Genomic DNA, 24,910 nt, shown 5'->3' with positions numbered 1-24,910 from the left:
AACGTTTGGAAAGCCCCATTTCCCACACGGCGCGTGCTAATGCTCGGGCTCACTGAGGTGCTACCTGCATGGTACTGGGTAGCTTCTTCTTTCCTGCAGCGCTGATCTTCACTCGCTTCCCTCGCACCTGGACAGGGGTGGTCTCGCAGTACTTCACGGCAGCCGCCACGGCCTCTTTAAACTTCATTTCCAAATAGGCCTAAAAAAGACGGCCAGTTTATGCCTCACCTCCCTCGAGGCTGTGTTTAAAAAGTGTCAGACATGGAAATGGACTACACAGCTCCCTCAAGGTACTCATCTTCCTTGGATGCTTATGGTACCTAAGACTTGAACCCCCTCTCCCCAAGCCCTCCATCTTGAATGCCCACAAGCTATCACCCTAATTCACAGCAAGGCCCCAGCAAGAAATCGCCCCTGGGAAAAGCGGACGGGGCTGAGGCACCTCCTGGGAGAGGTGGTCAAGAGTGGGCATGGGCGGCTCTACAGAGAGCAGTGGAGGTAGACCTCGCTGCTTTTATGCTGCCCCTTCCTTATCTAGTCTCATATTTCATGATCTGCTCACATTATGATCTGCTGGTCCCTTCTTTTCTTATTCATTCTGATTCTTAAAAATAAATAATGAGGAATCACTGTACAAGTGAAAATCTCCACTATGGCTTTATTTGTAATGAAGCATGCTATGAAGGTAAGACCCCAGGTTAAATCTCACCTACTTCAGGTGTGGAACCTCTCCCAGTCTTTGAGTCCTCATCTGAAAAATGAGGTTAATACCCACCTAATTCACAGAGTTTAGGGTCAAAAAACAATATGTTATGTGCTTTGTAAACCTACAAGAACTAAGTAGATAGCAGTGATTATTAATAGTAAATGGTATTGTGGAAACAATTACTAGTCAAGTCCACTTACTGACAAAAAGAATAGGATCTAGCTGCCCTTAGGAGATCTATTCTCAAGCTACATAGATTTAACAGAAAAGTGCTGTATTCTTATTTGAATATGGCTTAATGTTACATTCATTCCCAAATAATCAAATAAACATACTTAAAAACAAATTCTTCAAAATTAAATAGCTTACTTTAAAAACAGACATACAATTTGAGAAGCCTAGAACTCTGCCCAAAGCAGAGCCTGCCAGGAAGCAGTGATCCTCACTGTTTGAGGTCCAGATGGAAAAGAACAGACACTTATCTTTTCCTTCCTTCTACTGGGGTGGGGAAGGGAGAATGACTAGCTAGTCAGAATAATGCAGCAAGTTAGCTGGTCAGTTGGTCACATGGAATGCATGAGCTGCAGGAAAGAGAACTTCTTACTGGTTCAAGGATTGAAGCTAGAGGGTCAGAAGCCACTTATTTTCAAGTCTTCTAAAATATTTTTGCCAAAACTAAGCATTTCATAAGTATTCCAATACATATGGATGGAAGCTTAAGACAGGCTCCTTTGGAAATCTATCTTAAAAACCTATTATCACTTCATTCAAGACTAAAATTCATGCAATTAAAATAAAAGGTAACATCAGATGCCATTTATGAGAGAAAGAAGAAAACTGCTATATTTCACAGTATAAAGATATCCGAGGGAAAGCAAAGTGCAACAAATGAACAGAACAGAACAACAAAGTGCCCTTAGAATGCATAACATGATCTCACTAAAAGAGCTCCCATACAAGCTAACAAATCATTTCTCAGGGATGTGGGAGAAAGTTTGAGCTTGATGCAGTCCCACCCGCCTCTGGATTATTGTATGGGTTTTGGATTAATCAGCATAACTGGATACCATGTTAGGCTTTTTATGTTTCATAACAAGAAGCTACCTGCCTTCTCACAATTCCTAGGTTTAACTGCAGAGTATTACAGGTGGGCACTGAACAAGAAACCTAACACTGTTTCTGACTTCTAGAAAACACACAACTAACTGTAGACTGGAAAACTATGCAAAAACACCTCTTAATGGAGCGAGGACACATACGTGAGAAAGGCCATGCAGCACACAGGTTGGAGAGAGCCAACCTTGGCATCAGAAGCCCCACTGTCATCTGCTGGCTGCGTGACCTCTGATCATTTTTGACAACTCTCTACACTATCAAGGTGCAAAACAGATACTGAGCCAAGCTGCCTACATCAATGAAATCATCTAGTTTAAAAGGGCGTTGGGAGATTATAGGGATAAGGGGATGGCTCAGAATAGCTGGTAGAAATCAGTCATTTCTGAATTTAACAAAAAAACAAAAACAAAAACCAGTCATTTCCCATAAAATTATATCATCTCCTTCAAAAGTTCTGAGTGAATTGCTTACCTCATTTCTAGATGGAACAATCAAGAGATCACTAACTTTTCCAAATGGTTGAACTATTTTTATAATATCTTGCTCAGTGTAGCCATCAGTTGGTAACTCTGATACATGAATAATTGTATCACAACGCAAGGATTCATCTTCCCACGGCTGTATGGGAGGAGGAAAAAAGTTATTTGGATTTCTAGCAATCCAAATAAGTCACTACACCCTCAAGTTAACAATACTTCTAAAGTTAAAGGAAAAAACACACTAACAAATCATGAATGTTTCAATCACCATAGTTATAATCACAGTGTCCAAATTGCAGTGTACCAGATGCTGAAAAGCACTTTTTAAATGACACAAAGATATCATATACTGTTCTTTGTAAACAAGAGGACACAAGTAAATCACAATTATTAACACAAGTGCTTTGTTTTTCTTCCCTTAAGTAGGAGTGATAACTTTTCACTGGGCCAACCATACTCTCATATGGTATTCAATTTTACTCAAAGGGTTTGAAAATCAGCCCAGTATGGAAGACAAACACACTGGTACACTGTTAATGAAGTTATGGATTGGTTCAGCCATTTTGGAAAACAATTAAAAACTATACCTCAAATTAAAACTAAGCCTACACTTTAACCCAATGATGTCACTACTAGGCCTTTATTCCAAAGAGATCATAGTGATAAAGACTTACGTATAAAAATATTTATAGCAGCTTTTTTTGCTGTAATAAAACAACTAGAAACAAAAGAATATGCTTGTCTGCCCGGGGTATACTCCCGGGCCTTCGCCTCTCCCCTTACCGATCCCCAGTCTTCGGACGTATCCGGCCCCTCTTCCAGTTGGGGGAGGGCAATAAACAGGCAGAGCACCCGAAAGGAGTTGCAGTCAGCAAGCTTTATTGCATTTCTTCCCCTTCTCCTTCTCCTTCTCCTCCTAAGCCCTTGTGATCATCCCCTTTTATTATCCCCTGTCTCCTCCCCCGTACCTCCCATGGGTGGGCGAGCTCCTCCCAAGTGCCTCCCCGCGGGTGGAGCCAGCCTGTTACCAGGGCCATCCCAGTACCCCACAAGGGGGCAGGTTTGGACCCTCAGGCGTCTCACGGTCCTCACGGGGGACCCCGGTCCAGAGCTGTCCCCCAACATCTCCTCCTTTTTGTTTTACACGGGTAGGTTGGGCGATTCCCCCCATGGGGACCTGCCCTCGCGGTGTCTCAGAGACAAGACATTGCCTTTAAGACTCTCCAGTGCCCGTGTCAATAATTGCAGGGGGCACTTCAGGAGGCACGGCAGGACGAGACACATAAGGACAAGAACTGCAACGGAGGAGAGCACCCCTGGCAGCCAATGCAAGTCCAGGATTCGTTGTAACCAATCGAAGATGGAACGCTCTTCTCGTTCACGCTTTTCCTCAAACGTTCTGGAGAGATTATTCAGCTGATCAATGAGCAAGTCCAACTGATGGATGTCATCTGTGGCGTTATAAGCCAGCATAGCCCCCTGGAGGGCTTTGCGGACCGCCGGCCATTGACTGGGGAAGTTTGAGGAATCAATTGGGAGATTAAGCACGCAAAGCAGGCGATATTTGTAGTGGCACTGCAACATCTCGTAGCGTTGGTGTAAAGCCATCTGGTCTCCTAGCCAAATCACTGAGTCTTGTAGGGCGGTGATTTGACTTTGGAGGAGGTGATCAATATGGTCCTGACGGTGCCACGCTGCTACCTCTGAATTCATGAAAGATTGGAGGGTGGAAGCTAATAACTGTCCTTCCTCTATTAGTTGTAGGATCTGAAACTCTTCATACAATTCTATAGCCAGATTTACAAACCCCAAAACGTCCCCAATCCCATCCCTGCGGCTGCGGGGACGAAGTCCGCCCGTCAATATCTTCATCAATGTATTAAAAATGCGGTCTGCAGGTGTGAGCGCGAAAGCTTCAGCTTTAACTGGGAGCAATTGATAGGGAGGATTTATGACCAGCATAACTACATAGGAGGAATGGTTTCTCCGAAGAGTGTTAGTAAGAATGGGTTGAGTACAAGTGACATTATATGTAGGTAGGTTAGCCTGTGGTCCTTCATACTGTATGGTGAGGTTATTAGAGGGACACAGGAGAAAAGCACTGTTCGGAGGTGTTTGAACTTCTGCTACCACCTCATAGCAGAGATAATCGGTGTCTTTTTGATGTCTGTCTGAACAGGAGGAATACTTCCCCTGGAACACGTGTTGCCATGTTTGGTACAAGTCCGGTTGAGTCCAAATTCCACTAGGTCCAGTGACTACCGCGACTGACAAATTAGTTGTTCCCAAGGCGGGCCCTATTTTCCACAAGTCACCATGTATCCTCCCATAGGGAATCACCACGGGAGTAAGGGCAGGCCTTCTCCCATAAGAGGTCGTATTATCTGCATCCCAAAACCAAAGCATTGTGCCATTTGGCAATGGAGGACCTGGAGCCGCCATGCCTGTAGAACAGACCGCGAAGGGGTCAAACGTCAATGGATGACCCTTCAGGCAAGGAGGAGGCACAACGGGAGGGCTCCATTCTCTGGTCATGTTGGCAGCAGCATATGGGATAGCCAACAAGGTGACATTGACCGAGGTGCTATGATTAAGCAGTTCTGGATTGGACTCTGGCGGTTCAGTGAGTTCACGGGGAGTCAGGGGCACGCAGAAGCGGCCCCACGGAGCAGAGGAGTCATTCGCTCCGCACCCTCTGTACAGACAGACCGGAGGAGTCACAGACACCAACGACAGTGGTTTGGAGGGACTTCTCTCTATCGGCAGGTAGCTGTAATCTGCTTTTGGGGTCCCAGTCAGGATGGAGGCATTGCCATACATAAGAAGAGGGATAGGATGGTTTCCCCATCCGACCACTCTTAGGGCGGGGAGTCCCTGTGCTAATGCCCAGTAGGTGTCGCCCCTTTGATCTGCGGCTCGCTGCTCTGCGGGGGTGGCGTTGTACCATTTGGACTGGACAGCCTCGGACCCAGGTAGGAACTGTTGAAGGGCTATCAGAAGTGTGAGCATGGTTACCTCACGCTGTTTGCACACCCGCTTTGGATGGTGCCTTCCTCTCCGCCCTCGTTTCCTCCTTGCTTTTGGCTTCTCGCAGCTCAACTGCCCATCGTGTGGGGATCCAGATCTCCGTCCCTGGGTCGGCTCCATCTGGTTGGACACAAAGATACCCCTGACCTCTCGCTATAACTACTCCAGGGCCATGCCATTTGCCTTCTTGGTCCCTCCACTGGATTCGAGCTCCGGTGAGGCAGGCAGTAGGGGCCTTTAACGGCCTTTCCCTTCTGCCTCCCATCTCGTGGAGATAAAATCTTTGTGCGGGGCATGTGCCATCGTCTCGGATTTGCAAAAAATTGTGAGTGAAGACGGCTTGTGCCAGATCACCTCGGGAGAGGCGCCCCGCCGCCCTTACTCCCCCTTTTTGTTTTAACAGAAGAGTTTTTATAGTGCGGTTAGCACGCTCAACAATGGCCTGACCTGTGGGATTATATGGGATGTCAGTAATATGAATAATAGAAAATTCTCTACAAAAGGCGGCAAAGGCAGAAGAAGTATAAGCTGGCCCGTTATCTGTTTTTATAGCTTGGGGCACTCCAACCGCGGCAAAACAACCATAAAGGTGATCGAGCACTGCGCGGGTTGTCTCTTCGGGCTGTATAGAGGCTATGATGAAATTGGAGGCCGTATCAACACAAACATGTATAAGGACTTTGCCAAAGTGCGTGATATCCATTTGCCAAAGGTCGTTAGGGAGATCACCACGGGGGTTAACAGCGGTGTCTCGAGCAGGAGGGCGAAATGGGGCACAACTGACACACTGTTTGACTATTCGACGAGCGTCTTCTTTGGACAGGCCATAAAGGCGTCGCAAAGATCGGGCAGATAGGTTATACTTGTCATGGGCCGCTCGTGCTTCTAAATGCAAAGGAAATAGAAGAGCTTTGTCTACAATATCATTACCTTGATAAATTGGTCCTATGGTGGACATATGGGAACGAATATGCAATACATAAAGAGAAGTAGAGCGTTGTAACATGGACTCTTGAATATCATATAAGATTTGAGCTATAGTTGAAGCACGGGGATTAATAAGGGCAGAAGGTAAGGCAGCAATAGCATTTGCACAATATAAACTATCAGTGACAAGATTAAAGCTCTCATTAGGTAATATGGAGAGAGCATGTTGGATTGCCACTAGTTCATTCTTTTGGCTGAGGAATGTTCAGTGGTGTACACCTTAAGGAGTTGCTTAGAAGGGATATAAACTGCAGCCCTATGACATTTGGTGGCATCTGTAAAAACAGTGGGTCCCATAACTGGCTGTGGAGATACAATAACAAAGGGAACCCGAATGGGAAGAACTTCCCATCCTCTAAGCGCTGGGGGGAGCGGAAGCTTCGCAATATTACACATGCATAGAAGAGAGGCCCATTCTGGGATTTCATCGGAGAAACACCTCAGGGCTTCCTCCGATGCCTCCAAGTTCAGAACGGGGAATCTGCCAAAAGCCAATAGGCAGCGTTCGGCACTTAAAAGAAAAAACTGGGCGATCATTCGCCACTTGTGTGGAAGGACTCTTTTGTGGCGAGGGGGGCATAGCCATTCCAAAATGCCATGTGAATGATAGAGACATCCAATGAAGGTACTTGCTTTTAATATAGTGGCATAAATGGGCTGATTGGGCTCCTGTTGCACAACGACAGCGGAGCACCTGTTGAGGATGCCCTTGGCTGCCATTAAGGCCTCGGATGTCCAGTGTCTGGGTGAGAGTAGGGCGGGATCTCCTCGCAGCAAGTCATACAGCGGGTACAGATCACCATCGGGGATAGGGATAACTGCCCGCATCCACTGTATAGCGCCAATCAGCTTTTGAAAATCATTGAGAGTGGAGAGCTGAGAGAGATCAATGCTCGGAGGACGGCGAGCAATTCGCCCTTGTTTTAGTTCATAACCAAGATACTGAAAAGCGGGTGTGGTCTGTACTTTGTCTGGAGCCACAGTCAGCCCGTGGGCAGCTAAGGTATCAATCATAAGCTGAGTAAGGGCCATTGTGGAATCATGGCTAGGCGTAGCAACAAGAATGTCATCCATATAATGAATGATAATGGCCTTGGGGAAGCGCTGTCTAAGTGGAGAGAGGATAGCATGGACATACATTTGGCACATGGTAGGGCTATTTGCCATCCCTTGAGGGAGCACGGTAAAATGATACCGTTCATATGGTTGCTGGCGATTTTCCGAAGGGATGGAAAAGGCAAATTTGATCCTTTCTTGTGGGTGTAGGGGAATGCTATAGAAACAATCTTTGATATCAATGATTGTCATAGTAAAATCTCGGGGGATCGCAGCAGGAGTGGGGAGACCGGGCTGTAGCGCCCCCATAGGCAGCATGCATTTGTTAATCTCTCTAAGGTCTATGAGCATGCGCCAGGATCCAATTTTCTTCTTTATAACAAAAACAGGAGAATTATAAGGGCTCGTGGTGGGCTCAATGCGGTCCTGTTTCAAAAGGGAGGCCACTATGGAACGTAAGGCAGTGAGCTTTTGGGGGGATAGGGGCCACTGTTCAACCCACACAGGGGTCTCAGTTTTCCATGTTATAGGCGGGCTGCTCACCGTTACGGTGGCCCCAGCATGTTTAACTGAAGGTGTTCTGGAGTGGTAAGGTGTAACCCAAGTTGCTGGAGGAGGTCGCGCCCCCAAAGGGCGTAGGCAAGACCGGCCAATTTTAAGGGTCTAAAATATCCCTGATAATCCTCAAAGGTCCAACTCAAATGTTTAGCAGCCCGTAGCGCTGAACTAGCACCCCCTACTCCAGCAACGGGGGTAGCACCACCACTCACCGCCCAACTGGGGTCCCATTGGGATGCATTAATAACTGACACATCTGCTCCAGTATCGAGCAGACCCATGATTGGACGCCCTTCAACCAGAATCTGTATCATGGGGCAATCGCCTACAATGGGAGAGCACCAATTAATTTGATGGGTGTTCTGCTCAGGGTCTTCAATCCAAGGCAGGGAGATGCCCCTCCCAACGGGAGTCCCTGGGGCAATATTTATAGGATAACAATGCAGATTAGTCAAATAAATCGTGGAGGACCCGCTGGACAACAATTGAGTATGGACTATGAATGGCACATAGCCGGAGGGTCCCACCACCAAGCGGGGAAAGGGAGCGGGGGGCACATCAATCCCTTCAGTATGCCAAGGCCTTATAACTAAATCAGTGTCTGAGGGATCCGTGGCAGATGTGCATACTAAGGTTGTAATTTTTGGAGGGCTTGTTGGTACTGCTGCGGATACGACAGGGGTGCAGAATTCCCGGGCTGGGGGGCAGGGGCAGGGCCTACGGTCCCCACTGGGAAGACATGTTTCTGGGTTCGGGGGCCCCCCCCGAGGGAGGCCCCCTTTCCCGTTTCCCGACCGAGGTGGTTGAGGCTGTGGCTTAGGGCGGCAATATCTGGCAATATGACCTGGTTTCCCACAGCGAAAACAAGTGGGCAGTGGTCCCACCTTAGCGGCAGGGCACTGGCTCTTAAAGTGCCCCATCTGACCACAGCGATAGCATTGCCTCTGGTCCTTGGCACCCTGAAGGGCCTGGGTCACCCCTTGGGCCACCGCCGTCACCATGGCCTGGTGGGTGTCTTTAGGTGGAATGTCTAACAGCCTCTCTACTATCTCCTCAAGGGAGGCGAGAGGCCCCAAGCCCACTAGGGCTTGGGAGCATTCAGGATGCAGGCCATCTCGGACCAGCTGAGTTATCAGGGAATCCGTTCCTGGTCCCCCTGCAAGCTGAACCCTACTCACGAAATCAGTAGGGGACTCGCTAGCCCTCTGCTTTAACCCTACCAACTTATCCCTCATAGTCCCTGGGGCGTCAATCTTGGCAAAGCCCCTAATATGACAATACTGTACTGCAGCCATCACCTGGGGGTCGAATTGGAGCTGGTCAGCAAGCTGCGAGTATGTCCCCGCCCCTGTTATCATATTCACAGCGTCCTCTGTCCCTGCAATATTGTGTTCCTTGACATATCTGAGCGCCTCTCGTCTAACGGCAGCGCCATAGGCCACTACCTGCCCTGGTGTAAGAATAGCCCCCAATACCTCCCTCCAATCAGCTGGGGCCCACGGCCAAGTGGCTGTGGCATTCGCAAGGAGATGTTTCACATAAGGTGACGAAGGGCCGTATTTGGAGACGGCCTCCTTCAGTTCTTTCAATAAGTTGAAGGGCACCGGTCGATGTAAACGGTTCTCATTTCCCATCAGATCCCGCTCCACTGACAGGGTAAGCGCCTGCCCCCTCCCACTCCTCTAAATCTACCTCCTGTCCCTCCGCCAAAGCTGCGGATAGGCTCTGAGTGAGTACGCTCAGAGGCTCCGAGGGCCCAGACCGCCCGTAGGTAAATGACCGCGTTCCTTGTGATGATTGTGACAAGGACATGGCGGCTGGGGGGAAGGAGAAGGCATTAGGTCCGATCCCAGAAGGATTGGGAGTTCCTAAACTCTGTTGAAACTTCTTCTTGCGAATTCCCCCGCCCTCTTTTGTTGTTCCAGGGACTTTCCATTCTTTCTTAAGGGTTCCTTCTGACGAGCCCTCTGTCTCGGGGACTTTCCAGGGGACCTTCCACTCCCTCTTGGGCATTCCTTCCTCATCAAACTTTCCCTTTGTCTCGGGGACTTTCCACTCCCTCTTGGGCGTTCCTTCCTCATCAAACTTTCCCTTTGTTCCTCCCCTCGGGGCTCTAGAGTCCTGCCCCTTGCTCAGCCGTGCGCCATCTTGAAGGGCGCGGTCCTGGTCCCTGCCTGCACATTCTCTTAACATACCCCATGGATATAAGGGCTGGGGCTCAGTATTATCCTCATCGGATTCCCCTTCTTCTTCTGTCGTCCCTTGAAGGGACTGCCCTGTTTGGGTCTCGCCGTTGGACCGGCCGGGGGGACGGGGATCCGAACGCAGAAGCGTGGCAACCACTTGAAAGAACGTAAAGTCCTCCTCTGTTAGTACGCCAGGGCTCTCTTTCTCATAGGCGACCATCTGCTGTCCCACTACGCCCCATTTGGCTGGGTGTAGCCCACAATATTCTAACCAAGGGGAAACATCCCAGATCTTTTCCACAAATGCTCTACAGTCCCGGATGTGGGGCTTAAGCCCATGGGTCTTACAAAGCTTATACAACTGACAGGCAAGCACTCCCTTATCTTTGGGCTTCAGGTTGGGAAAACTATTTCCCTGGCCCATCCTGGCCACTTCCCAATACTGAGACTGCCTGAATCTTCCCGCAGTAGCGGGTCAAGGCCACTTCTCAATACTGAGGCTGCCTGAATCTTCCCGCAGTAGCGGGGCAAAGGCGGATTCTCCTCTCCTTACGGCGGTCCCTGTTCAGGCGCCAGCTGCCCGGGGTCTACTCCCAGGCCTTCGCCTCTCCACTTACCGATCCCCGGTCTTCGGACGTCTCCGGCCCCTCTTCCAGTTGGGGGAGGGCAATAAACAGGCAGAGCACCCGAAAGGAGTTGCAGTCAGCAAGCTTTATTGCATTTCTTCCCCTTCTCCTTCTCCTCCTAAGCCCTTGTGATCATCCCCTTTTATTATCCCCTGTCTCCTCCCCCGTACCTCCCATGGGCGGGCGAGCTCCTCCCAAGTGCCTCCCCGCGGGTGGAGCCAGCCTGTTACCAGGGCCATCCCAGTACCCCACAAGGGGGCAGGTTCGGACCCTCAGGCGTCTCACGGTCCTCACGGGGGACCCCGGTCCAGAGCTGTCCCCCAACACTTGTCAAGTGGGAAACGGCTGAACAAATTATAATTTACGCATACAATGGAATATCACTGCCCTGTAAAAAACGATAAAAAAAGGATAGTTTCAGAGAAATGTGGGAAGACTAGTATAAGTGATACAGAGTAAAGTGAGCAGAACCAGGAGAACTGATACGCAACACTGCAAAGAAAAACAACTTTGATAAACGAGAATGCTTAACCAAGGCAGTGACTAGCTCGTAACTCCAGAAGCCTCATAACAAGCTTTCCACCCCACTCTTGGACAGATCCAATTGGCTGCCAAATCTGGCCGTTTCTATCTCCATGTCTAACCTTTGACCTCTTTTCCCCATCACACAGCCACCACTTTAATTCAGACCTCATCATCTCATGCCTATGTCATTGTAAAAGACTCCTAATTGGCCTCCCCACCTCAAGTCTCACCCCAACCTTACAGAGCTGACAAAGGGATTTTCCTCAAGAGCAGCTCTCCCAGTGTCACTCTCCTTCTCCAACCCCAGTGATTCTCTATAGGCTCTGGCCTGTAAATCCCTTCAGGACTTGGCCCCAGGCCCCACTCCACTGTACATCACTCTGCCTTCTTCCAACTGCTAGTGCACAGCCCCTCCCCCACAAAATACATTACTTTTTCTCCTCTTTATATATTTTTATGTGTACTTTTGTCTTCGCTGAAATAAAAACTTTCCTTCAGAGAGTGTGGAGTGTTTGAGACCTTGCATTTGTATCCCCCATGCCTTGAACACTGCAAGCTTTCAGTAAATGCCAAAGCCCCTATGGATCTCATACAGGAGACTTCGCAAAGTGTCATTCACAAAGAAGAGCAGTACCTGGAGAATTTCACAATCTCTCTCATCAGAATGAAAAAGCATCTGATAAGCACATACATATTTCCACAACAGTGGTAAACACCTCTGGTGAGCATACATACACCCTCCTGCTTTGTCTCATCTGATGTTCCCTGTTGCACCTTTCAAAGTCTTCCAAAGATATTTTACTCTACCTTGTCCAAGAATTTAATCACCAAGCACCGTGACCAAACTTTCTCATGCCTTTCCAACAGCTGCATGACCACAAAAAATATGGTCTGCTAAAAAATATCATTTGCAAAGGCCTAAAATTTTCTCACAACTTCATACACTTCCTCATAACTTCAGTTCCATCAAAATGTCCCCAACATGGTAACGATAAGTAAACATTCCTCTGTAACATTTTTAAAAAGCTTAATAAAGGAGCAGATATTTGATTCAGGACAACAGGGAGGCACTGAAATCTGAGTACAAAAATGACTTTGCTCGATGTTTGTGACTGTAGGTGGAAGATAAAGTAACAATGAGGAAAATTCCCTTCCTCTTGTCCTTCCGACTGTAGTTGTGACAACCACCCTGTGGGTGACAGGCAGAAACTCCGAGTACAAAAGAGCTACAAACTGCAGAAAATAAGCAGGAGGAAAGAGGTTCCATCTGCATCACTGCTCCCTTTACATGATCTTCTATCCTCTAATTGCCGCGCTTTCTAAATCCGTATTGTGGAGCCAACTCCAGCATCTATCATGTTAGTAAGATAGGCTGATCCTCCTTTCCTCAGTTTCCCTCACCCCAGACATCCCATCAGTTGCCCAACTTTGTTTCTCTCTCCAGACATCTCTCAGAATCTGCCTTCTTTTCTCTATAATCACAAAGTTACCATTTTCATTGAAGCCATCACCTCAACTGAACCACTGCTATGGCCCAACGGTCTCCCTGCCAAAAGGCAGTCTCTTCTCCACAAAGTACAGGTGTGACCACATTGATTCCAGAACACCCCTCTCTCCCCAGCTCCAAGAGCTCCCTAGTACTCCTGCTTGCTATTGAAAACTCTTCACGGTTGACTCCAATCTACCTTTCCAGCCTTATTATACATAAAAACACAATGAAAATACCCAAACATGAAGACATAATTTAAATATATTATACTTTAAACACAACCAAGTAAATTAAGAGGAAAAGTATTTATAGTACAAACTTTCTGCTGAGCTGAAATCAGACAATTCATTTAGGCTAATGGTCTACATTTTGTATGGTTACCAATTATAACCACAGAAACTCGATTCCTGCTATGACCTATTTAGGGAGCGCAACTGACAGAGAACACTGGAACCAGAATCAGGAAGACCTGAGTCTGAATCATGTTGCAAACACTCATTAGCTGTATGACCCTGTGCAAGTCACTTAAGCTTTCTCTGCCTCAGTTTCCTCAAGGATCACACTTAGCACAGTGCTTGGCACACACTTGAAGTGTTCTATAAATGTTAGCTATCATAAGATTTTAATAAAAAAAAAAAACTTTACAAAAATTACCTGTTTGGCCAACTACAATGATCGAGTTAGCTGAATAATTACTAACAATTCTTACTTACAAATACAAACTGTTCCCTAGGACATGTACAGAGCTTTAAAAAAATACTAAAGCTTATTCAATCACACTGTGAATTAAAGCAAAAAAAAAAAGCATATTGTTAAAGAACTTTTAAAATATCATTGAAAATATTACTCATCATCTTTACACATTAAAAATTTTTGTACTATAATATACATAATATATTTGTAGAGTAGTATATCCCTATGATAGGGCAGCTAAGTGGCAGTGTGGATAGACCACTGGGCCTGGAATTAAGAAGATCTGAGTTCAAATCCAGTCTCAGACACTTATTAACTGTGAGCCTGGGCAAGCCATTTAACCCTGTTTGCCTCAGCTTCTTCATTTGTATAAGGAGCTGCAGAAGGAAATCACAAACCACTCCAGTACCTTTGCCAAGAAAACTCCAAATGGTGTCCTAAGAGTCAGACACGACTTCAATGACTGAACATATTTATAATGATTTGAAAATATACATATATTGAGTTCTGTAACAAAGTATTATTTTACAGAGGGGGTGTTATCAGTTTCAGATCCCTGGTCTACAGCATTTATCGGTCCAGATATTATCAACATCACCTACTAGACACCACAGCAGGCTGCCTCCTTCCTAAAAGAGTTTAGCACTTCATTAAATAAGACATTTTCATACTTGAGGTCTTGAACAATCTGGCCTCACAAACCACCAACTCCCAGGACCAACATTTTTACACTCTAAGTCACTCAGAGCAATGATTGCCATTAAGCATAACTGTGCTGTTATCTCTCGAATCTTAAACTCTGAACATTCCTCTTCATCGTAACCTCCTATGCTTCCAAATCCTATCTGTCGTACTCCTAAAATTCTCCAACACTTCCTTGATGCTGAATTGTCACTCGTTCCTACGCCACGACTCCATGATTCCCATTATAGCTTCCAAATATACAGGAAAGCCAACAAACACAGGAGGCCCAGCGTTTGGTCCATCTAAACACCCCAGAGAAAGGGCTAACGACTCACCATTTGGCATGTAGTACTAGTGAAACTAGAAAACAAGCTGGCAGAAATTATAGGTATAAACCAAAACCTTACACCATATACCACTATACACTCCAAATGGACATATAAACTAAATATAAAAGGTCACATCAGGAAGAAATTAGAGGAGAAAGAAGAAAACATTTTTCAGATCTATGGACAAGGAAGAGTTCATTACCAAAGTAAGTGACAGGGGAGATTCAAAGAAGATGAAATGAATAATTTTAATTATATAATTTTTTTTTTGGTACAAACAAAACCAATGTGGTTAAAACTGGAAGGAAAATAATGGTGGAAAATGTTTCCCTGATAAAGGTCTCATTTCTAAGATATACAAGGAAGTGATTAAAACTTATCATTGTAAAAACCTTTCTCCAATACATAAAAGTTAAAGATATACAAAAGATGCTTTTCAAAGGAAGAAACCAAAGTCACTTCTATCCATATGAAAACATGCTCCCAAACTCTAATCAGAGAAAAGCACATTAAAGCAAATCTAAGGTTTCACTTCATAATCATCACATTAGCAAAGACAAAAGAGGAAAAACAACAAATTTTGAAGGGACTTTGGAAAAACAGGCACATTAGTGCACTGAGAATAGGGCTATGAACTATTATGGAAAGCTATTTGGTACTATGCCCAAAAAGTCAATTACCAAATTGTGATCCATCAATACTACTACTAGGCATTTTCCCAAAGAGATTAAGGAAGAAAAGACCCATAAACACAAAAACTATTTTTAATAGCTTTTTTTCATAGTAAAAAAGAACTGAAAACTTAGGGAGTGATCACCTACTGGGGAATGACAAAACAAATTACAGAATGTAATGGAATACTATGGTACTCTAAGAAATAGTTTAGAAGGAAACTGAAAAATTTCTATGATGTGATGTGGACTGAAATAAATAGAGCTAGGAAAACAATTTAAATAGTAACGTTAGAAAGAAAAACAACTTTGAAAGACTTTAGAACACTGATCGATGTAATAACAAATCATGATTCCAAAGAACTGAAGAAGCAGCACATTAACCATCTCCTGACAGGGAGGTGATGATTTCAAATAGAGAATGAGAGCTACATTTTTGGACAAGGCTAAAAGGAAACCTGCCTCACTTGTTTACGTATATTTGTTTCAAGGATTTTATTTTTCTGTTACTTGTTGCCTGTCAAATTGAAAAAAAAAACTGCTGAAATCAGATTAATAAGAATAAATAAAAAACAAAGACTGCTTCTAAATTTTGAAAAAACCTGTCAATATGATCAAAAACCAGAATTATAGTTAAAAAGAAGAGCAAACTTTAAAAACACTTAACTACAAATAACACTACAGTCATTCGCTAATATATAAGCAGTTCAACTACCAATGAACACATGAAGACAGGCTCTAAAACACCAGCAGCAAAAGTAATAAAAATTCAACTCAGATCTCATCTAACCTCCAACAAACAATGATCATGGCAACAAAAGGGCTTTGAGAAGACAGACACCTTAATCAAACTGCTTGTCACAAAATAAAAAATAAAGCCATAAGCTCAATAATGAAAAACTACTGATGCCTCTAATCAAAGTGGACAGCCAGGATAGAATGCTATGTACACTCGCTGTCAGATTCTGTCACTGTATAAGGCATTTGACTTCTTTTTAACAAAAGTATTAAATTTAGGAGTGGTAGGTGGCCTTCTTTTCCTTTAGAAATGAATGTAATTTTTTTTTAAAAACCATATATAAGAATTTAACTACAAACTGACTAAATTTTAAAACTAGCCATCAAAAGGACCCTCAAGATTCAACTCACATCTAGGAAACTGTTGTCAAGGATGACAAAAGAAGGAGACAGCCAATATGGCAATGAGTGTGTCAATACAGGCACACATTAATGCATTTTTGTTGGGAGTTGCAAAATGTCATAATCATTCAACAGAGCAATTTGGAATTCTGCCAAGAAAAGGACTAAACTATTCATAGCATTTGATTCAGAAGTCCAGGCCCAGGCACGCAAGTCAACAACACTCAGCACTTTTTTGTGGAAGAAACACAGTAGATGCCTACAGATTGGGAACAGCTAAACAAGCAATGGTAACATGGACAAAATGGAATAGTACTGTACTACAAGAGACAATGAACGTGATGCATACTGAGAAGCATGTAAAGACTTAAAATGAACAGATGCAAACAGCAGAGTAAGCACTGCCAGGAAAACAACAATGTGAATGGATTAAGACACAATCAGCACCAAATACTACAAAACTATCACCATCAAGCTCGGCTCCGAAGAAGAGGGAGGTAAGGAGTACTGCCTATGATGAAGAACTTTAATATGCTGGTTAGTTTTCAATTTTTTCCTTTCTTCCTCTTTAATAAACAAAACAAAAAGCCCCTAATTATCATAAGGAATGGCTGTTTGGGAAGCATACAATGGTAACTTTGGTGATATAAAAACAAGACAACTTTAAAAATTTAACAAACTTTTACTTAAATCACATAATCCACAGAATCACTCCTGATTGTATAAATGTCCACAGTCTCTACTGCAATCCATCTTTCTCTCCCGAAGCCCCCTAAGCCACACTCCATTCATTCCCTACACTACCTCCACCTCAGCAGAAAACCCTAAGACACGTGAGGTCTCTTTCAGATCTAGACCTCTATGATTCAATCATCGCTCCTATGGTCCCACGAGCAAAGGAGATTTCTGGCTAGATGGTTAATTATTTATCTTTTAGCTCAACTTTTGAGATTTTGATTCTTCAAGTAAGAAAAAGAAGAGGAAAACTGTATTGTGAGGATGCTCACTAGGAGAACAAGCTTTGCACTGCAAGTGTTAGTCACTAACCTTTTTTTGAGGAACACTTTCCTCCAGCATCTGTGATGAGCAGGCATCTTCCGGGTTCTTGGCTTTATGACGAGCAGAGTGACTGGCTGAAGAGGGCTCGTTCTTTGCTGAGCCTACAGTCTTACAGGGTGCTTTTGAACCACTGCTAAGAGTCTTTTGGGTTGAGGATCTTCCCTTTCCACCTGCTTCAAAGTGCTTCTGTTTACTGAACTCTGCAGGAAAACTGTGTCCTAGGCTCTGTACCACAGTTTCCAATGAGCTTCTTTTATCTGGGCAGGAAAAAGCACAACTTGAGTCTTAAAAACATAGAGCTGTCAGTGACTACACCATCATAAAAACCAGTGCATGGTAATCCCTTCACTACTGTGTGCACAAAAAGGGTATGCTAATGACATACAGTCATCAACTTCCAGACTTCTCTTACCTAGAGCTTATTATCAGGTCAATTCTAATGTGCTAAAGGTCCTTACAAAGTATTCATACACAGTATTCAAAATCAGTCTTCATTATTCTTAAGAATATTTACAGGAAATTAAAATGTAGTAGTTGATACAGTGCACTCTTATAAAGAAAGTCATTAATTCTATTTGAAGTCATTTGCCTTTCTAGTAGACAAATGAATGTGAGAATCTGAACTTGCAGGGAATAAAACTGAATTTTGCTTCACATAATTTACACCAAGTAGAGGAACAACATGATGAGGCTAAGACTTAAATTTTTACAAAGCCCCTCACTCTACCAAAATAAATAATATAATAATAAAAAAGTTGAATGGTAATTTATCTTTTATTGTATGAAAATGATTAGCTTATTTATGACTAATGATTTTTCATTTGCTGTAACATTTACTATATTTTAATTTTTTACTATCATATACTAAAAAAAATTTGCTAAAGTAATAGCTCTAATTTTAAGGTTTGCAAAGCACTTTAAATGTTGAAATGAGGATCCAAAATAGGTCTCCTGACTGACTCTACCACTTTTTCTACTAGGATCACATTCCCAAATGCTTGATATGCCTCTTTGGGCATTTAAAGAATGGATCCAGAGTATGTAGTCATGCTCTTCCATCCTGACACTGCTGGGCAGAATCAATTAGGGAGCTGAGCTACTATGGCAAGTCTTTTTATTTAAAAAAAAAAAAAGTCTCATTTAAGCTGAGAGAAAAATTATTAAGATAAGTTGATTTTTATCATTAGCAAAATGGCCATCACTGTACCTGGTGACCTTGGCCGTCTCCTGGACGTCCACTCAGAGCTAGCAGATCTCGGTGGCTTAGGACTGCCCCTGAGGGGATTTCTGGATCGATGTGGTGACCGAGACCGGTGTCTGGGACTGAAGCGATGTGAACACCTTGGACTTCGACTTCTTGGTCTATTTTGCATATAACGTCCAGGGCTTCGAGACCGAGATCGCCGCAACTTGTGACCAAAGCTTGGCCCCCTAGACCGGCGAGGACTGGCACTAGATGAGTGAGTACGTCTCCTTGGAGTCTGATTTTCCTTTCGATTGCCCTCATCTCTGTGAAATAAAATTAACAGACTAGATTTAAGCAAATTCACTTAATTTCATTTTATTCAGAATTAAGCCAATTTAAAATTTTTAGAAGAGTAACTTTCAGAAGGGGTGTGTAAGCATACATCAAACTCTTAACAGCTTTTTATTCCTTTAAAAGAGAAAAAAAAATCATTTTTATAATTACATGGATTTGAACACATATTTGGTAAAGAACTGTTTCATCCCCCAAACGCTTTTCTTTCAGACAGCCACAAATACTGAATTATTTGGGTTTTTTTAAAAACTGTGTAAGGAATTTAGAAATTTTATTTCAATAACTACAATCAATACTATGTGTATTCTGAAAAGTATATACTGTAGAGCAGTAGTATCAAAGTAAAAGAGAAATAGGGGGCTGCTGAAATGCACCTAAATTTCCCTACAGGCTGCATAGTAACTTAGAAAACCACCATTTATGTTCTATTATATTTTTATTTATTGTTAAATACTTCCCAATTACATTTTACACTGGCTCGGCCCCTTGATGTGTCTGGGCAGCACAGGGTATATTTAATACCTCTGCTGCAGAGGAAAGCCAAAATATGATCATGGTAGGGAAAAAAGTATTTCATATTCTAAATTTCAGAGAGTAACTTATGGAAACAGATAACAAAGACCCTGCTGATATTTTTACACTGCCTCTGAAGGCTCTTTAGGAAAATCAAGTCATCAGTATTCATTAAGCACCTAACATATGTGCTAGGTTCAAGGGATACGAAACTAAAATATTAATTATTTTCTATCCAAGTGGCTTATTTTCTTTGGGAAAAAACATGTACATCTATAATTGTATGAAGAACACAAAACAAATATAGTAAATGAAGATGGTGGCTTTATGAGGAGAGAAAAGGGGACACATGAGAGACATTTTAAAAGCATAGATGACCAGATCTATCAGCAGACTGGACGTGTGGATTGACTATGAACAACACTGAGGTTTCAGGCCTAAATAACAAGGACAATGGTTGTATCCTTTACACTTATAGTAAAGTATGGAAGAGAAGAAGATGCATTTATGAGTGAGGTCAACTGCACATACCGGGTTTGAGACGTGCACAGGATATCCAGGTCAAAATGTATATATTATTGAATTCATGTGAGATGATTAGATCACCAAGAGAGTATAAAGGGAAAAAAAGAAGTCACCCTAGGTCAGAGCTTTAACCTTTAAAGGTCACATGTAGTAAAGCTCCTCCAGTTAGTGGGCATGACCTGAAAGCGAGCTGAAAAAAGTCAGTGAAGGACAGTGAGAAGAATGACCAAACACAGAGGCAGGAAAAGCCCAACTGAAAGCGCTATGATGAAAGCCTGAAGAGGAGAGACTCTCCAGGAGGAGAGGGCGGCTGTGGCAAAGATTGAAGATAAGAAAAAGCCATCAGGCGTGGAAATCAAGAGATCAATGGCCAATTCAGCACTGGTTGGTTGTTGTCCTTCATTCTCAAAGACCAAAATGACATTACTATGTCTGGGTCAAGCTGCACTGTGTCTAACTGTGGCTGATGAGACCAACATGACCTCGGACAAATAATCCATGTGAACATTTGAGGTGGATTCTCTAAATCTGTGCATCTCGCATTTCTTTTGAGCTAGTTTGATTCTGCTTGGCTCATTCAGCAGAGAACCTCCTCTGGTCCTGTGCCAGTGTCTTCCAAATCATGTAATCAATTACAAAGTTCTTAAGAGAGACCTTGACAGTGTCCTTTTATAGCTTTTTCTGACCACCATGGGAGTGCTTGTTCTGTGTGAGTTCTCCATAAAGTAGTCTTTTAGACATGCTGAATTATTTGGCATTCAAATATGGCCAGCCAACCAACCAGTTGTATTTTCACTCATGCCCAGTAGATCTTCCTCACTGATCTTGGTGAGGGAGTTACATACTCCTTATACCCCACTGCCATTTCCTGATTCTGCCTCTACCACTGTCACTACAATCTTACCCCCTTTGACATTAATGTTGTATAACAAGTGGCTGGAAAGGGGAGCCAGGGGTGAAGTCATCTGGAAGAAGCCAGATCTCAGTGAGTGGCAGAAGACTAGAGTAGTCAGGAAAGAGTTAAGATGAAAGGCAATTTGTTCTGCTTGACTCAAATGAGCAGAACTAGGAACAATAAAATCAAAGCAGATTCCAACTCAACGTAAAGAAAATCTTTAACAGTGTAAGCTCTCCACAAGTGGAGTGTAGTAGATTCCTCTTTTCCCTGGAAGCATTCAAATAGAAACTGGAAAACTACTTGGGAGAACATGCAGTAGATGGAATTTTCATCAAAATACTAGCTGGACTCAATCAACCAGGCAGTATTTATTAAAACCTAACCATGTGTCAAGCATTGGGAATAAAGGCACAAACCTAAATGGGGAAGACAAGTACATATAAAACCATATACAATATAAATGTAGATTACATAAACAATGTAGCTTGGGCAGTTGGGAAGAATCAAGAAAGGCATCATGCAGATGTTCCGGGGGTCAGGATGCAGGAATGTGGAATGGCCAGAGGAAAAGAGTCAGGAGATGGAACTGCAGGAGTGAAGAAGAGAAGGCTAATTTCAATGGTGTGTGTATGGGAAGGAAAAAGCATGTTCAATGAAGTTGGCATGGTAGGTTAGGGCCAGGTTGTGTGAGGTTTAAAAACTAAACAAGATCTGGTATTCATCCTAGAGGCAAAGGAAGTCCTAAAATTAGTTAAGAAGAGTCACAGTTAGATCTGTGCTTAAAGAAAATTACTCTGGTAGCTCTGTATATAGGACGGACTGGAATGGTGAGAGACCTGAGGGAGACACACCAATCAGAAGACTATTCCACCAACTCTAACAAGATTCTGCATAAAAAATATCAATCCAAATACTATCTATTAAGAACAAAAACAGACAAGACAGCTAGCTTACTAACAGTGATTTTTTTAATTAGTTTTTTTAAAGGCTGTTAAAAGGTTAAAGCAAAACCAACGACCAAAACCAATGACCATATCTAATTACATACATTACAATCCACACATGCAACCTAAATACTATCTCCCCCTGACAAGCCCCCACTCTATATTGAGTGGAGGGAGGAGTGCTTCATCATCAGTTCTCCATGACTCAGATTGGTCATAGAAATCTGAGTTCAATTCAAAACAAATTACATGTTTACTAGCAATCATTCTGATACAGAACCCATAACAAATCAAGAATGGATATTTCTGCAAAGGATACTTTTTTACGATTACTAGCTTAACCTATTTGAAGACAGTTACTTAGCAAAATATCACTTTAGATGGCAACTGAAGCCATGAAATTTAAAAAATGTTTGCTCCTTGGAAGGAAAGCTCTGGCAAATCTGGACAGTATACTGAAAAGCAGAGACAACACACCTTGCTGACAAAGGTCTGTAGAGACAAAGCTATGGATTTTCCAATAGCAATATACAGCTGTAAGAGTTGGACTATAAGGAAAGTTCAGCGCTGCAGAATCAACGTTATCCAACTGTGATGCTGGAGAAGACTTCTGAGAGTCCCCTGGACAGCAGAGAGATCAATACTTAAGATGAAATAATTCAGACTATTTATTGAAAGGACAAATACTGAAGCTGAAAGTTAAATACTTTAGCCACATAGTGAGAAGATAGGACTCACTGGAAAAGACCCTAATGGTGGGAAAGATTAAAGGCAAAAGGAGAAGGGGACAGAAAAGGATGAGATGAACAGACAGTGTCAAGGATGCCATAAACTTAAGCTTAGACAGACTTCAGGAGATAATAACGGATGGAAAGGCCTGGCAAGCTATGGTCTGTGGGGTCAGAAAGAGTTCAACAGGACTCAACAACAACAACTTAGCAAAAATCATTACCTCCTAGAAGACAGGATCTCAGGATTCCAATCAGGGTATCTATTTTAAGAAAAAACATTAATGAACATAACTATGTTGTCTTTATGGTACTTTAAAATCAAATGTTAAAGGAACACAGAAAGCCTTTTTTTTAAAACTGCAATAAAAAAACATTTTGTTCCAAAACATCCCAGGTTTACAAGAGTAATTTCCACTTTTTAAAAACAATTCAGTTGCGCTACTGGGTGAGGCATTCACCTGGAACTTATGATTTGATATATTCTTAGTTTAAAACGGATATTCTTTTAGACACAGACTAAATAGAGGTTATAATTCAATTTTTTTAAGTAAAAATGTTCCTACAGCAGAAATTACAAACTAAAAAGATGGAAAGAATTTTGTTAAGTCAATAGTAAATCCATATTTCAAAGTAGTATGCAAAATTTCAGAGAAGAATATTTAATAATAGGGCAAAGGTATATGTGACAGTATCAAAAAAAATTACCTTACGCTATATCTTTAATATATATAACTTTACAAAATATGTTATATATTACTTTTAGAAAAAAATATGTTTAAATACTTTTCATAAAATTACATTCTTTAAAACACCAACAAATGACACTTACTCTACTTAACTTGTATGGACTGGTTTATACTGTCTTTTCCCATTAGAATATCAGTTTCTTGAGGGCAGGACTATTTTTGCTTTATATCCCCTAGCATTTAGTACTATTTGAGGAATATACTAAGTGCTTAATAAACGATTCCTGATTAAGTTTAATTTCTACATATAACCCTCATTGTCTCAAAATTCTTCAGGCAACGTTGGAACTTGAACTAGAAGAAACAATATCCATGAAGTTGACTACAAGGGTTATTCAACTCCCTTATAAGACTAATTTATGGAAGATACAGTGAAACTTTAAGCAATACAATGGTCTGATGGGATTTCCTCTCACCTCTCATGACACGGGTGGGAAAACTTTAGACCACTGCATAATGAATAACCGACCTCATCAGTAAAGGAAAGATTCCACCCCCTTGAATAGTCTCCATATAAAGCAATAACACCCTTCAGTTTTCAAACTTAGTTTAGAATCAATCTGTTTGAAGCATAAAATTAACGTGTTAAGGACTTTCTATAAGAGGCCCAAACCTCAGCACAAGGGATTAAAAGACTGTGATAGCAGCAACTGCAACCTGAAATAATGAATAGTGAACTTGGAGTTTGGAAGAGTTCAAATAGTTACTACCTATAGGACCTTGGGGAAGAACTTAACCTCTCCCAGACTCAGGAAGAAATTGGGATAATATAGACCTATGGTCTAAGTGGTCCTAGGCAAGAAGCCACCAGATATGGAATTGAGGACCTACGCATACGAGTTTTATACCAATAAAATATAAATATATTTTTATGGTACAATATAAAAAAACTCAAAAAACCCACAATCTTAGCAGTTCTCTGGAAGATGCCAGATAACAAAACAGCTTCTCTACTAGGGTGGAGCCTGAAAGCCAAATACAATTAAGTCTACCAAGACACCTGGCAGTACCTGGAATGAGACTTGCCTCCAGGCCAAAGCTACCATTTAAGAAAGTCCCCGAGACAGAAAAGACTGTAACTACTGTCTTTGTTGCTTTCTGGTCCTACATTAGTAGCGCAAACTTGTGCTTGAAAAATTCCCCTAAGAAGATTCCAAATTTCACATATCTGGGAACAGAAAAGGAGATGCAGCAGTACACAATCTTCCCAGTTCACCTTGATGGAAGGTTCACCTTTTTTTCTGATGACCTGGGTTTTTCTCATCAAGTCTACCCCAATATCCTCTTCTTCTGCCTCCTCAAATTACCCTGTATCTATGAAAATGATGATTGATCTCCCCCAAAGGGGGAGATACCAGGAGGCAATCAAGGAGGATTTTTGTGTCTGTTTCCCCAGCAACCAACCCTTGCACATCAAGAATACTTAATACATGACTAATGAATGAATCCCAAAACACATAAAGAAAAGCAAAAAAGGAACTCATCTGTTCCAAAATAGGTCCTTCCTAGAGGAACAAAGAAAAGAGACCAAAAAAGATTTACCTTAAAAATGTCTGCGTACTGAGAGAAGCAACTCAGTGATTTTGTGCCCTGAGAGTAGTAGCAAATAAGACAAAAATCACTAGACATTTTTCCATCAGTCAATTCAAAATATTCTTCCTACCATTAAAAAAGGACCAAAT

General features: G+C 42.7%; 1 protein-coding gene across 11 annotated transcripts in view; it reads right to left on the bottom strand.

Moving 5' to 3' along the window:
* Positions 1-24,910, bottom strand: part of ZNF638 (zinc finger protein 638) — a 145,477-nt gene that overhangs the window by 40,012 nt on the left and 80,555 nt on the right. For 7 of the 11 annotated variants that reach the window (XM_072643252.1, XM_072643956.1, XM_072649210.1 and 4 more), the window contains 6 exons: positions 22,704-22,742; positions 18,539-18,840; positions 17,320-17,588; positions 5,317-5,448; positions 2,294-2,440; positions 65-199 (listed from right to left, as the gene is read on the bottom strand). In XM_072643252.1, the coding sequence (XP_072499353.1) occupies positions 65-199; positions 2,294-2,440; positions 5,317-5,448; positions 17,320-17,588; positions 18,539-18,840; positions 22,704-22,742 (1,024 nt within the window). The remainder of the gene's footprint in view (positions 1-64; positions 200-2,293; positions 2,441-5,316; positions 5,449-17,319; positions 17,589-18,538; positions 18,841-22,703; positions 22,743-24,910) is intronic. The other 4 variants (XM_072644690.1, XM_072649952.1, XM_072645458.1 and 1 more) reach the window with 2 other exon arrangements.

Source organism: Notamacropus eugenii, chromosome 1 (assembly GCF_028372415.1).
Source record: "Notamacropus eugenii isolate mMacEug1 chromosome 1, mMacEug1.pri_v2, whole genome shotgun sequence".
In the NCBI taxonomy this organism is placed as follows: domain Eukaryota; kingdom Metazoa; phylum Chordata; class Mammalia; order Diprotodontia; family Macropodidae; genus Notamacropus; species Notamacropus eugenii.
The sequence above is the reverse complement of the archived record's forward strand: the minus strand, read 5'-3'. Positions and strand labels throughout refer to the sequence as shown.